Here is a 15,899-nt window from a genome sequence, read left to right on the forward strand (position 1 = left end):
AAACAACGAATCGATTAATCGTTTAAATAACCAACAGACTAATCGATAATGAAAATACTTGTTATTTGCAGCCCTATTTTTATTATTCTTATGTATTTACTTCTGTAGTGCGCGAAATTCAACAATTAGTTATGTCTGAAATCAAATACTGGGAGCTAACGATCACAGCGGTTTCCAACGTCTTCTTCCTTTTTGGACGCTACTGTTATGAATGAAACCATCCAGTTCTCACTGTGTTCTGACCTGTTTCTGAGTGTGGAAGGATTCAAGTTGAGACACAGCACAGTTTTAATTGTTGGTGATGTTCAGACTTTTATTTTGAAAGGGGCCCTCCCTCCCCACCTCTTTGACTTCCTGTCCACAGCTGCGTGTGTTTCCTCCTCAGCGCCGCTCTGAAGAACTGGGCTGTAACTTTGTGTGTGTGTGTGTGACGTCTCTACCTGTGGGTGCAGGTGTAACGAGTCCCAGCTCTCTGATTGGTCGAGCTGTCTGGTCTTTGTCTCTGTGTAGAAAAAACACAGTAATTATATTTTAATACTGATCTAAACTCAAGACTTTTGTTACTGTGTCAGAGGAACTGAAGCAGCAACTTCCTTTGTGTTGTTTTTAGGGTTGCAAAATTCCGGGAATTTTCAAAGTTGGAAACTTTCCATGGTTATTAACGGGAATATATGGGAATTAACGGGAATAAATGGGAATAGATCAGAAATTTACAAAATTGAAGGTTGGCCCTTAACAGGGAACTTAAATATAGTTGTGAAAAATACGTAGCCTATATTGTAGCATAATCTTGGCTAAAACAACCAGATTTAATGCAAGTAGCCTACACTTGAATATCTATGGAAAGCAAAGTGTTTTCACTACATTTCCCATGAGCCTCCGTGCGCACGGTAAAATTCTTGGACTGGTGCAAGACGGACAAAAGCGAAAACATATGCCAGTCAGATTCCAATTATATATATATATCGGACCCGCCGGGCAGCGTCCGCGAAACCGAAACTAAGAAATGCTGGGCGAGCTGACCACTAAATAATAATGACAAAAACCATATATTTAACAAGTGTGGGTAACGTAGATTCATCCACATTAATATGAGACTTTATATAAAATTATATATTAAATTATATAAATTCCCATAATTCCCATGGAAAGTTTACTATTTGGAATATTTCCAAAATTCCCCAGCTTAACTTCCCATGGAAAGTTTCTGGAAATTTGCTGGAAACTTTCCGCCCCTTTGCAACCCTAGTTGTTTTTGTTCCCTACAAAATAAAAGTCCTCTCCTGTAAATGATCCCTGAGGTTTGACATGAAGCAGGGACGACAAAGTGCTCTTAAAGGAATAGTCCACACATGTTTAACACTAGAGTTCAGCTGTGGAGGTTGATTGATGCTTCTCTGGCGCCACCATGAGGCCAAACAAATGATATTAAAACCTTTATTTTGTTATTTCACGGTGAATTCTCCTCCTATCGTCTCTGCCGACATTCCTGCTCCTGTGAAAGTTCAACGACTGTGAACCGACCGACCAAAAACCACATGTAGTGGAACTGAAACCGATGAGTTCACTGACCCTCGTTCCTCATTCCTGTGAGAGCTGTGAAAACTGCAGACCGAACATTTTTGTACCAGCTGCAAAGAGTAAAAGATAAATAAATAAATAATATAAAAACACACTGTCGATGTTTGTCTCTGACTCATTTGTTCATTTTACAGGCTTCTACTGTCAAAAATAGCACATGGACTTTATTCAAATACGTACAAATATAATGTATTTTTGTGGTTTTACTGACCTTTTCAGTTCTTTTCTTTATAGTCCTGCACCAGGTAATTCCCAATAAAACATGTTAACACAGTGTGACAGACTAATATATCAATACAATAACGGGATAATGTGATAATGAAATAAAAAATTATGTCATTTTGTATTGTTTTCTATGAAATTAAACCCTACATTTGTATTGTTGACATAATGATGATCGCTTTGGTTTTGATGAGTATTTATTATTAATTTCTGGTATTTTACACACTGACATAAGAATGTTTATTCATCCCAAACGTGGGAAATTTGGTTGTTAGAGTAGCATATAAGGTAAAAAATAAATAAATAAATATGCAAATATAAAATGATATTAAGGAAAAAGGTAAAATGTTAGTGCTGGACATTAATAAATAAACGACGTGTCAGATAATCAGACTTTTTAATGTGTTTAAATGGAATAAAACAACAAAAATTGAAGATAATTGACTAAACACTGCTTTAATGACGAAGGAACGACAGAAACAAACAAATGGACACAACTAATGGCTAATCAATCACGTTATTGATAAGTATCAAGGTAGATTTGTGTCTTTATTATTCAATCAAAAAAAAGGCTGCTTCAATCAAAAAATATATTTTCAATAAAAAAACTTCACTTCAATAAAAAAAAACCTTTTCAATCAAAGAAAAAAAGTGTTTGAATGCAAAAATATAGTTGAGACTCCGTTTTGGCGGCGAGAGCGTCAGGAGAAAGTTGAAATCTCCTGAACTTTATGCTAATGAGCGATGATGCGGAGCAGCGGCAACCAATCAGAGTGTAGATGTCGCGGCCCCTTTAAATGGATGACCAACCACAACCGACGTCAACTTCTTTGACGCGCGTCAAAACGCCAGGGTGTTCAGACCACCAGCGTCGCGGAAAAGCGTCAAGAGCGTCTTTTGACGCTTTTGACGCTTTTGGTCTGAACGACCCATTACATAGAGTGTTTGGTCCGAAACACGGGTCTGTCAGTCACTCTGCTCTGCTGTAAGCCGAGGAGAAAACTTCTTGTATACTTCCTTGTATCCTACAACCTTTATCCAATGAGGAGAGAGAATGGCATAAAGGGGCGGTCCTCTCTGTGTGTGCAGCCAAGGGATGCGCGTGAATGTGGTGACGTAGGGACGAGGACCAATAGATCCACGACGAGGGCGGGGACTGCTAACTCCATCGGCTGACAAGAAGTTAGCCAAAACGACCGACCGGATCGCTTACTTGTGCAAAAAAGAAGTAGCTTCAAAAAAAAAAAAAAAAAAAAATTCAATAAAAAAAAATCACTTCAATCAAAAAAAAATAAATAAATAACTTTTTCAATCACAGAAAGTACAGAAAAAAAAGTTTTTGAATGCAAAAATCAAAACAAACCGGGAGCTGCAGTAGCGTCTCTCGGCCGCAGGGGGCAGCACTGCAGCTCCTCCTCCGCACCGACCGAGCGGACACCGTCACCGGCGCTGCTCCGTCCCCGGCCCCGCCTCCACTCTCCCGGGCTGCATGATGGCCAGAGTACCGGCGGTACTGCCCTTCTCCTTCTCCTTCTCCGCTGTTGTTCCTCAGCTGCTTCTCCCGGTTCTCCCGCTGTTCCTGTGATGGTGAGGAGACCACACAGCGGCTGCAGCAGAGCTTCACACCACCACAGGTACGGAGGAGGGGTCACCACCACCACCACCGACCCCTCTACTCTCACTCCCCCCGGACTCACACTCACTCCTCCCGGGGTCTCTGTGTTTCACCCCCCGCCTAGCATTAGCATTAGCATTAGCCAGCCTACGTGTAACCCCTGACAACATTAGCGTTAGCGTTAGCATGTAGCTCGTAGCTCGCTGTGTTTTTTTCTCATGTACGCGCCTCTCGGGTCCTGTCACCGTTACCGGGAAATGTTTTTGTGTGTTTTATGCGTCTTTTGTCACCGTTCAGTGCGTTTGGAGCTCAGTGGATCCGGTGTTTAACGGCAACCGGACACCGGAGACCGGAGCACCGGAGCTAATGCTAACAGGCTAACAGGCTGTGTGACAGGAGACACAGGGCAGGTGAACTGACGTTACAGCCAAAACAAGCCACAAAAACACAGTTTAACTTAAAATATAATGTTTATTTCACACACGGTACAGTTAATACAGATCAGCACCGTGGAGATTAGAGGGTTAAAACAACTTGTTAGCTCCGGAGAAGTTCGGTTTTTATCTCAGTTTACAGTCAAGAGTTTATGACTTAAAGTTGATTTCAGTTTTGATTAGATTCACAGTTAATGAAAAACCTGCTGGAAACCTGCTGGTGCATTCACGTCCCTCAGGAAAACAGAGCTTCATACGGTGTATTTACAGAATATTTAACATGAGATTTCGCTTTAATTGATTAAGTTATATAGAAAATAACTGTGATTGTATGCAGCTTTACAGCCTCACCTAGACTAACCACCTGCTGTCAGTGTGTTAATGTGTGTTAATGACTTGGAACAGGAAAAAAAAACATTATTTTGAACAGTTTTGTGTTGATTTAATAACTGGTAAATCCAACCAGCAGCTCCTCACTGTTTACCTGGACCCAGCTGTAACTGGTCTGACACTGTGGCAATATTATATCAATACATGGGCAGCAAGTATTGATTATTATTATTATTAATAATTATATTGATATGCATAAATATGAATTGAAGTGTATGACCCTTGAACATTAGAGGACTATTTTCACAAAACTTTAATGTTCAGTTACAGAAAGTCACATTTTATCACAATCAGTTAGTGTAACACAGGATATCCTGTTGTTTTTGTCACTTTTACAGTTTTATTTTCAGTTTTACTCATCAAACTGACATCAGGTCATGTGCAGAACATTTAAATCAGCCTTTTTTAAAAAAAAAAAAAAGCGTGAACTGACACGAGGAAACATTGAGTTTAAATCTGTCACAGAGCTGTGTTGGTTTCAATATTGAGGCTGTTTTTCCACCACTGCTGGTGTGAAAATGAGTCATTATTTCATTTTTCACCTCGTACGCTTCACGTTGCGTATTTCCATGACGACTGACACGGGACTCCTGATTGAATGTGAAACTAAAAAGACGCTGCTCACTTTATTTATTTTACATCGGAAAACACTTCCTGTTTGAAAGCACCTTGAACCAATCAGAGGCCGGGATGTTGGTGACGCTTCATGTCAGGTTGTAGTAGGTTGTCGTGAGCTGCTGAAGTTGGCTTGTTGTTGAGAGTCGTGTGTTTTCTTTCTGGGTGATGTGTCGTCATCGGTTTTGAAGAGTTTGAGAAACACTGGTTTAAAGTCACATTACGTAGTTTCTACTAGATATTTTGGTCACATGATGACACTGTCAGACTGACCAAGCTGCAGAACGACCACAGGTCATGTGGTTCGAGTCTCTCTTCCTGTCTCTTTGTGGTTTTGTCTTAAAACAAAAACACACACGACTGTTTTCTTCACTTTCAGGCTGAGTCAACGTGTTGCCATGGTTATTTGATATTAAAGGTATAATGTGTAGGAATTCCCCCCATCTAGCGGTGCGGTTGCATATCTGAACGTATTCTTGATGTTGCATTCACGTGAAATCGGGCAGACGTCAGACAGACAACAGACGCTGCATGTAACAGGATAAACAAGCGTCTATGTAAACAAGTGGCTCCGCTGAGTTTCCGTGGTTACCTACGGTCACGCTGCCACTCAACGTAAAAAAATGGCGATGCAACATGGCCGCCTCGGTTCGGTGCGTCGCCCACTTATGTATTTGTAACGACTTGTAACAACTCATTCTAAGGTACGAGAAAGCTTTCATTTGTATGCGGCTGTGATTCACCTTCAGTGAAATACGTATTTATGAAAGACAGATTTGATTTTTGCTAATAAAAAGCCAAATGAGTTACATACTGGGGCTTTAACACAGAGGTTTTGGACCACGCGGCGCTCCGTAGACGCTGCCTGCGCCTGATTCACAGCCAATAATCCATACATGGCTTCAATAATCTCCAATAATCCATAGGTGGATTATTGTTCTAAAACAGCAGGAGTCGGGATGAAGTCTCTCCTCCGTCTATTTGCTGATTGGTTGTTTTTCATTTCATTTGGTTAAAACAAAACGAGTTCAGTGAAGAAAGACAAACAACAGAGGAAGAAGTTAAAACACAGTCTAAATATAAACGTTTTATTTTGAAGGGCTGAGCCACTTCCTCTTCCTCAGCATCAGGACCGTTTCTAAAAATACAGATTTATTTATACAGATTCTATTTTTACCAAAAAGTTTTTCTACTTTTAGACGTTTGTTGTGTTTTTGTGTCGAAGCAGAAGAAGCTTAGTGACGTGTGTGTGTGTGTGTGTGTGTTAATCCTCTCATCATCACTGTGATGGATTAACATCAGAGGGTCTCACACCTCCACAGGCTGAACACACACAACTACACAACTACACAACAGGAAGTGTGAGGTGTTGAAGCTGCAGCTCAATGATCATTATTTTATAAATCAATAGGTTTATCTATAGGTGTTGATCAGATCATTGATCACTGATAACTCCTCTGTTGTTTCTACGTGTTTTACTCAAGAGTCTCAACCTGTGACAGACGTAGATCAATATTGATTATAGATCAACGAGGAGGGTTAGGGTGAAGTGGTCGGGGTTATCTCGCCCTTGAAACTGAGATTTTCAGAGGCACACTTCAAACCGAGGGCTATGACAAGTTTCCCAGAATGCATCTCGCGGCAACCGGCAGCTGCTTTATTTCTCACTGTAGCGCTGTTATTGCGTCATTTTGTTAAGTTTTAATATTTTTTCATGCGAGAAAGTAGCTGTTTAGATCCCCAATGTGCGGTCGGTTTATCCAAATGAGGCTGTTTAGACGTTTGCTCCGATGTTTTTCGGAGAGGTGAAGCTCCGCCTGTGGAGCAGATCAACGGCTCGTCACAGAGACACCACCCCGTCCGGAGAGCTCGTCAGTCGGCCAACCTCCGTCGTCATCCCGGGGTAATTAACTTACCTGCAGGTTTTTAGAGGTTCACCACCGGGTAGTTACGTTCTTTTTAAGAGATAAATGCTGGTCTCATTTAGAGGTCGACCGATAGTGGATTTTTAAATTCCGATATAATAACGATAGTTTGGAGCAGGAAAAAGCCGATAGCCGATTAATCGGCCGATATCCCCCCCCCCACGAAATTTTTTTTTTTATATATTAATTAATTTTTTTTAATTAAATTTTTTTTTTTTAATAATAATATATAGCTATTAGCTAGTGTAAAACTAAAGGATGTGGGACACTGAATCATCCCTGGACCCTGTGAGTGACGAACAGCCGAACTCCACACGAGTTTGTTTACATCAGAACAGCTGTAGTGAGGACGTGACACTGCAGGAGAGGAGACTGTAACTAAACAGGACACGTTAGCTCGTGGTGTGGTTACGCCGTACATTAACAGGTGACTGTTTCACTACAATCAACCTACTGTGTGGAAAACCCATAGACTGTAAAAAGAAAAACCACGCTGTAATGATCGTGATCGAGTTGAACGAGTGTGTTTGGAGCTGACGGGAGGAGAGAAAAAAGAGAGCGAGACGCGCGAGACGCACGTAGCGGCCGTGATATGACGACACCGTCCCCGCTGAGGAGGAACTCGCTGTTATGGAACAGGACCTAAACCAAGTCGAGTAGAGCCCATAGAGCCCAACTTTGTAGTGTAAAGAGCCATTATTGTGCGTCTGCCCCAACTCTGAAGCTGTAGCGGCGCGCTCTCTTCCTTCTTCCTGTCGCTCTCTAGCTGTCCTTTCAAAATAAAAGCACAAAAAGCCGGAGGGAAAAAAAAAAAAAAACACTGACTCGTGAGCTGGTGGCGGTGACATATTTAGCGTGGCAGCCGCCACCACATTATCTATGCAGGAACCCTTATATGATTAAGAGAAAATACTACAGTGTTCAGCCCCTCCACCTGCCGCCTCTCTCTTACTGCGGTCGCACCGCACCTTCCCTCACCTGGGTCACTTCTCCGCTGCTGCTGCTGCACTCGCCCTGTCTCTCTCTCTCCCATGCTCTGTGTGTGTGTGAAGAGCAGCCCCCCCCCTCAGTGATCAGAGAGACAGAGAGCGGCAGGGAAGAAGCAGTTTATGGCGCTGTGGAAAAAACTGCAGCCATCGGCCACTATCGGAGCCAAGTTCAGCTGATTCCGATAGTTTGTAAAATGTCCTATCGGCGCCGATTAATCGGCCAAAACGATTAATCGGTCGACCTCTAGTCTCATTGATGAAATGTAACAATTGTGGCAGTCGCATTAGTTTGTTTGAATTAAAAGTGAAGGTTCATGTGTGTATTGGACACAGGAGCAGCGCTGCCTGGGGGATCTGTAGCCTATACGTACAGAAACCACCACATTTACATTAAGTTAACATGGTTTTGAATACAGGATTTGTGGCAAAAGCTTGTCACTTCTGCTTATGTGAAAGCCAGCAGAGACGACTGATGACGTATGTGATTGTTGAAGGGGCGTCCCAATTCGTAGGGGTTGACTTTCATTTCATTCCATTCTTTTTACTACTACTAACTCTCTCTCTCTCTCTCTCTCTCTCTCTCTGTCTCTGTGCAGCGGCCTCTGAGGAGGCGTGTCCTGATGTCATGGCGTCCAGCCACGGCTCCTCCCCAGCGCCGCGCCGCGCCGCCGGAGGACGAGACGGGAGGTTCCTCAAGGAGCAGAACCCCTCCCCCCCCCGCTGCCGCCGGCCGGCACGGATGCTGCCCGACGTCTGCCCCAAGGAGCCCACAGGTCAGATACTGATGATGATGTCACACTGACACACTGATGATGTCACATTGGTGATGTCATCGCCAGAGAGGAGACCTGTCGATCACAGCAACAATCAATTATCTGTTTAGTTAAAGTATATAATCAATATCAAACAGGACGTCAACCTGAAGCCACAGAATGTAAAGTTCCAGCCTCAGGAACAATAATCGATCAGGAATAATATATCAAACATAATAATCCATGAGAGATTATAATTGATTAGGAATTAGGAATTATTATCGATTGGTAGCAGTAATCTTTCAGGATCAATAACTGATCAGAAATAATAATTGATGAGAAACAATAATATATCGAGAACAATAACGATCAGGATCCATAATCGATCAGGAATAATAATCGATTGGGAGCAATAATCTATCAGGATCCATAATTGATCAGGAACCATAATTGATAAGGAATAATAATCCATTGGGAGCAATAATCTTATCAGGAACCATAATTGATAAGTAATTATAATCGATTGGGAGCAATAATCTATCAGGAACCATAATTGATCAGGAACCATAACTGATCAGGAATAATAATCAATTGGGAGCAATAATCTATCAGGATCCATAATTGATCAGGAATAATAATCATTTGGGAGCAATAATCTATCAGGATCCATAATTGATCAGGAATAACAATCATTTGGGAGCAATAATCTATCAGGAATAATAATCGATTGGGAGCAATAATCTATCAAGAACCATAATTGATCAGGAATAATAATCAATTGGAGCAATAATCTGTCAGGATCCATAATTGATCAGGAATAATAATCGATTGGGAGCAATAATCTGTCAGGAACCATAATTGACCAGGAATAATAAACAGGAATATTAATCAATCAGGAGCAATAATCGACCAGGATCAATAGATAATGTGGTGTCCTCCTCTCTGATTGGTTGGCAGGCGAGGGGCGTGGCCTGTGCGACGGCCCGTCCGTGGTGTCGGAGCACGACCGCTGGACGGTGTTCAGCTCGCGGGTGAACCTCCCGGCGGCGCTCAACGACCCGCGGCTCGCCAAGCGCGAGTCGGACTTCTTCACCAAGACCTGGGGGCTGGACTTCGCCGAGACGGACGTGATGCCGTCCTTCTACCTGCCCGTCATCACCAGGGAGACCTTCACGCCGTACCTGAACGAGACCGCCCAGGTGAGGGGGGCGAGGGGGCGGGGCCTGAGGGGGCGGGGCCTAAGGGGGCGTGGCCTAAAGGGGTGGGGCCTACGGGGGGCGTGGCCTAAAGGGGCCTGAGGGGCCGTGACTTTGTCTCGTACCTGACTCAGGTGTGTCAGGAATCCTGTCGGAGCGGTTTGTCCTCAGGTGGAGAGGAGACGTCATGTTTAACCAACTCTCCTCTCCTCTTGTTTCCTTGTCTCCTTTCCTCTCCTCTCCTCTTGTTTCCTTCTCTCCTCTTTCTTCCTTCTCTCCTCTCCTCTCCTCTCCTCTCCTCTCCTCTCCTCTCCTCTCCGCTCCTCTCCTCTTGTTTTCTTCTCACCTCTCCTCTTGTTTCCTTGTCTCCTCTTCTCTTCTCTCCTCTTCTCCTCTCCTCTTGTTTCCTTGTCTCCTCTCCTCTTGTTTCCTTCTCACCTCTCCTCACCTCTCCTCTCCTCTTTCTTCCTTCTCTCATCTTCTCTCCTCTCTTCTCCTCTTTCTTCCTCCTCTCCTCTCCTCTCCTCTCCTCTCCTCTCCTCTCCTCTCCTCTCCTCTCCTCTCCTCTCCTCTCCTCTCCTCTCCTCTCCTCTTGTTTCCTTCTCTCCTCTTCTCTTCTCATCTTGTTTCCTTGTCTCCTTTCCTCTCCTCTCCTCTCCTCTTGTTTCCTTCTCTCCTCTCCTCCTCCTTCCTCTCCTCTTGTTTCCTTGTCTCCTCTCCTCTCCTCTCCTCTCCTCTCCTCTCCTCTCCTCTCCTCTCCTCTCCTCTCCTCTTGTTTTCTTCTCACCTCTCCTCTCCTCTTGTTTTCTTGTCTCCTCTCCTCTCCTCTTGTTTCCTTCTGTCCTCTCCTCTCTTATTGTTTCCTTGTCTCCTCTCCTCTCTTCTCCTCTCCTCTCCTCTCCTCAAAGTTAAAAAAAAAATCACAAGAAGTCATTGTGAAGCTTTTATGAATAAAAATAAAGTATTTTATTCCTTTGTTCAGCTAACGACTAGATGTGATGTCATCATCTGGTTATGATGAGGTCATAGTCAGACTATAATAGAGGGTATGCAGCACATGACGTCACGGTACTCGGAAGTCGCTGTGGAACGTCCACTGAGCGGCAAAAAGACGAGTGGCAGAGCCGCCAAAGTTTAAAAACGATCAAGTAACGAAGCGATTTCCTCCGAGCCCACACAAGTCTGACATGTCTAGCTTTGCCAGCATGTAAAGCAGCATGACCTAACAGAGCTGCTAAAAATCTTGAGGATACGTCTCACTTTGACCGAGTTACATTCAAGAACCTGTTCTCAATGACGGAAAGTAAATTCACTGGAGCGGTCATTTTTTTCGATCGATCAGCTGTGTTTACAGTTTCAGGTGTCAGAGTTATGATGTTTAGACAGATAAATTAGTCCTCTAACACATCCTACAGTTTGACTTGTTAGAGTTTTTCAGAATAAAAGCAGCTCGTGTTTTAGTGTCGGGAGTCACGGTCAGGACGACAGTAACAGCTGTAATCTCGTCCCTCTGCACAGTAACACTGAGCCTGTCAGTCACTCTGCAGGCACCGCGGTCACACTGTGTGTTACAGGAAGTGTCCGTGCAGCAGACGGTTTTGGGGAGCTGGTTGTCGATTCCTTTTGACATCAATTTGTTTTGATATAAGATATTTTATCCAGTTTATAAGTCCACCGCTATCCGCCAGCATGTTGAGGGACGCTTGTTTTGCCACTCAGTCCGATCGAACGGGGCAACGTGACGTAAACGCATACCCTCTATAGCTGTGATGATGTCGTGGTCATGTGACCAGACTCAGACTGACAGGACGAGCGTTTCTGTTTTTCTGCTGTGTCATCGTTACTCAGTGACGGCCACAGACGGGCTGTTACCACAGCAACAGCCTTTAAAAAAAAATAAAAATAAAAAATCCAAATCATTTCCAGTGATTCTGACGTCATCATCAATAATTAATTAATTAATTAAATTTTTTTCGGTTTTCCAGAGAGAGAAAATCCACGAGCGCTGTAAACAGATCTGTCCCAACAAAGACGACGTGGACGCCGTCTCCAGTATCACCACCAACAACGGTATCAATTATTCACACACACACACACACACACGCACGCACACACACACACTGATGACAGTTAGATTCTCATGTTTTGTAGATTTTTAAAAGTCTATTTCACCTTTTACACTTTATTATTTTCATTATTGACCGATCTGATCGATGGTTTTGTTTGTGTCAATGAACCACCAGTCTGAAACAGAGAAAACATCAATATTAGATCTTTACTTTGTTTTCATTTCGTTCGTTTCTTCACTGTTGTTTCTTTTTTATTCCTGAATTATTGTTGTTATTGATATTATTAACATTATTATCAATGTTTAGTAGTGATCTTTCTTTGCTAATCAAAGACTAATCAAGTCGTGGTCATGTGACTAATCCAGAACTTTCTCTGTTTCTCCTCAGATAAATCCAGAGCCGAGCTGGAACAAGTCCCAAAGGTGATGGGCACACACACGCACACACACACACACACACACACACACACACACACACACACACACACACACACACACACACACACACACACACACACACACACACACACACACACACACACACACACACACACACACAATAACTATAAATATACAATATAATATACAATAAATATAATTTAAACATGTTTATCACACAGATCTGGAATCATGAGTTCTTTAAAAGACAAATGTAATAAAAATAAATAAATATATATATTAAAAAAAAGGGTTTAATGTAAAACAAATGTGATTTTTCATGAGACCACTGAGTTTAGTTTTTAAATAAATTGGTTGCATTAAATTAAAATCTTCTTGTTTCAAAGGTTCAGATGAGAAGAGGTTTAAAATAATAAAAATCTACTTTAACTCGTCCTTCAAACAAAAAACGTCCAGACGTGTTAATGAAACATATGAATGAACTGAGCCGACGTCACAACAGCAGCTTCACAAGACAAACACAAACAGAAAAGCACACAGAGATAATAAAACATGACCTGTGTGTGTTTATATTGTGTGTGCTTATATTGTGTGTTTATATTGTGTATTGTATTGTGTGTGTGTCCAGATGTTCATGAGGCCAGACTTCGCCCTGGACGACCCGGCCACCTTCAACAGCGTGCTGCCCTGGTCGCACTTCAACAGCGCCGGAGGGAAGAGCAGCAGAGACGTGGCCTCGTCCAAGCTGCTGCAGGAGAAGGTACACACACACACCTGGACACACACACACACACACACACACACACACACACACACACACACACACACACACACACACACACACCTGGACACACACACACACACACACACACACACATACACTTGGACACACACACCTACTAGGGCTGTCACTTTTTATTCGACATTCGAATATTCGTTCGAATGTGGGGGGAAAAGTTCGTATTCGAGCAGTAATGACCTGCTCGATATGCAGGCTGCAGCAAAGATACTCTATTTACCGTCTTTGGCTGCAGTGCCCATATTAACCGCTGGTGTGGTGTTGCGGCGTGCACCTCCGCGGCCGGCTCGCGCCCTGCAGCGTCTGGTCTATTTTGTGTGAGAGCCGCGAGCAATCGCGTCAAGCTGGGCAGGAAGTCAAACATGAAACAATGATAGCGGTGGACTCATAAACTGGATAAAATATCTTATATCAAAACAAATTGATGTCAAAAGGAATCGACAACCAGCTCCCCATAACCGTCTGCTGCACGGACACTTCCTGTAACACACAGTGTGACCGCGGTGCCTGCAGAGTGACTGACAGGCTGCTGTTACTGTGCAGAGGGACGAGATTACAGCTGTTACTGTCGTCCTGACAGTGACTCCCGACACTAAAACACGAGCTGCTTTTATTCTGAAAAACTCTGACCAGTCAAACTGTAGGATGTGTTAGAGACTAATTTATCTAAACATCATAACTCTGACACCTGAAACTGTAAACACAGCTGATCCATCGAAAAAAATGACAGTGAATTTACTTTCCGTCATTGAGAACAGGTTCTTGAATGTAACTCGGTCAAAGTGAGACGTATCCTCAAGATTTTTAGCAGCTCTGTTAAGCCAGGGACACACCGCCCCGACTGTCGGGCGTTGGGAGCTCGTCTGTTTGGTGTGTTCCTCTCCGTCGGACGGCGTCGGGTCTTGTCGGGACTCGTCGGCCGTCGGGAGAGTAGACTCGTCGGGTACTCTGATTGGCTGTGTGCTAGCTATGGCGATTCTGATTGGTGGTGCCCTAAGCGAATCAGCGCGGTGTGTGGGAGGGACGGAAGTGACAACAGTAAACAAACGGTGTCCTAAATGGTATACAAAATAAAAAGAGGAGTAAAGCAATATATTAAGCGGCAATATATGTATATTTAAACATCAAAGATGTTCAATCAAACCCACATAGTTTGAAACAACGTTCAAAACACACACAGCTCACAACTAAGCATATAAAGCCCGCTAGCTTAATGCTAACGTGTAATGTAAAACACCATAGACGAGCTAACAGAAATTAGCATCGGCTATCGCCAATTCGCGGCAACCGAGCCACAACAGTAAGCTGCTAAAAACTGTTTTAATTTTGGCTTTAGCGCCGTTAAAACGTGGCTGGTTAATTTGTTTTGGGGAGATAAATGTTGGTCTCATTGTTGAAATTAACTGTGGCAGTGGCATTAGTTTGTTTTTAATGAACAGTGAGCAGAGCTGCCCCTGGTCTGTATTGGTCTGTATTTCTATGGGGGAGTCCTCGCCACTCAGTCGCTCTGGTCGGCAGTCGGGGCAGTGTGTTTCACTTTTTCCTTTCTCCCGACGAGAGGCGACAGACTCGTCGGCCAAAGCCGTCGGCGTCGGGAAGCGTCGGGAACCGTCGTGGCGGTGTGTTCCTGGCTTTAGGTCATGCTGCTTTACATGCTGGCAAAGCTAGACATGTCAGACTTGTGTGGGCTTTGTTACTTGCTCGTTTTTAAACTTTGGCGGCTCTGCCACTCAGTGGACGTTCCACAGCGACTTCCGAGTACCGTGACGTCACGTGCATACCCTCTATTGGATCAGCCAATCAGAAGAGTTTGTTTGAATTTATTCTCCTCCTCTCTTGTTTCCTCTCCTCTCTTCTTGTTTCCTTGTTTCCTCTCCTCTCCTCCCCCCCTCCCCCCCCCCCCCCCCCCCCCTCCAGCTGAGCCACTACCTGGACGTGGTGGAGGTGAGCATCGCCCGTCAGATCTCCCTCCGCTCCGAGGCGTTCTTCCACGCCATGTCGTCGCAGCACGAGCTGCAGGACCAGCTGCAGGCGACGCAGCGCGCCGTGGCCGTGCTGCGGCGCCGCACCGCCGACATGGACCGGGTCATGTGCCGCGGGCCGCTGCGGGCGCTGCGCACCGCGTTGGCGCGCAACAACTGCGTGAAGCTGCACAACAAGCTGAAGCTGATGGCGGCGGTGCACCAGACGCAGCCCACGGTGCAGCTGCTGCTCGCCACCTCCGAGTTCGTCGGAGCGCTGGAGCTCATCAACACCACCAAGGAGGTGCTGACGCAGGAGCTGCAGGGGGTCACCAGCTTCAGGTGAGGAGGGGGGGGGGGGGCAGGAGCTGCAGGGGGTCACCAGCTTCAGGTGAGGGGGGGGGGGGGGGGGCAGGAGCTGCAGGGGGTCACCAGCTTCAGGTGAGGAGGGGGGGGGGGGGCAGGAGCTGCAGGGGGTCACCAGCTTCAGGTGAGGAGGGGGGACAGGTTCAGGTGAGGGGTGGGGGGGGGCAAGGAAACAAGAAGAGAGGAAAGGAGACAAGAGTAGAGAATAGGACAGGAGAGGAAAGGAGACAAGGAAACAAGAGGAGAGGAGGAGAGGAAAGGAGGGGAGGGGAGAGGAAGGAGGAGACAAGGAAACAAGAGGAGAGGAGAGGAAAGGAGAGGGGGGGGGAGGAGGAGACAAGGAAACAAGAGGAGAGGAGAGGAAAGGAGAGGGGGGGGGAGGAGGAGACAAGGAAACAAGAGGAGAGGAGGGGAGAGGAAGGAGGAGACAAGGAAACAAGAGGAGAGGAGGAGAGGAAAGGAGGGGAGGGGAGAGGAAGGAGGAGACAAGGAAACAAGAGGAGAGGAGAGGAAAGGAGAGGGGGGGGGAGGAGGAGACAAGGAAACAAGAGGAGAGGATAGGACAGGAGAGGAGAGGGGGACAACAG

The 15,899-nt window shown here is 44.9% G+C and overlaps 2 protein-coding genes across 3 annotated transcripts in view; one reads left to right on the forward strand and one right to left on the reverse strand.

The window, feature by feature from the left end:
• LOC310985209 (UTP--glucose-1-phosphate uridylyltransferase-like) overlaps positions 1–15,899 on the reverse strand; it is a 283,068-nt gene that overhangs the window by 214,426 nt on the left and 52,743 nt on the right. The gene's annotated exons all lie outside the window — the stretch shown is intronic.
• vps54 (VPS54 subunit of GARP complex) overlaps positions 3,291–15,899 on the forward strand; it is a 32,883-nt gene continuing 20,274 nt past the window's right edge. For both annotated transcript variants that reach the window (XM_083969947.1, XM_083969948.1), the window contains exons 1-7: positions 3,291–3,437; positions 8,368–8,544; positions 9,481–9,722; positions 11,705–11,789; positions 12,176–12,210; positions 12,815–12,946; positions 14,903–15,288. In XM_083969947.1, coding sequence (XP_083826073.1) covers positions 8,397–8,544; positions 9,481–9,722; positions 11,705–11,789; positions 12,176–12,210; positions 12,815–12,946; positions 14,903–15,288 — 1,028 coding nt within the window. In that variant the 5' untranslated portion in view covers positions 3,291–3,437; positions 8,368–8,396. The remainder of the gene's footprint in view (positions 3,438–8,367; positions 8,545–9,480; positions 9,723–11,704; positions 11,790–12,175; positions 12,211–12,814; positions 12,947–14,902; positions 15,289–15,899) is intronic.

The sequence above is a fragment of the Trachurus trachurus genome, assembly GCF_905171665.1.
Source record: "Trachurus trachurus genome assembly, chromosome: 1".
NCBI lineage: Eukaryota > Metazoa > Chordata > Actinopteri > Carangiformes > Carangidae > Trachurus > Trachurus trachurus.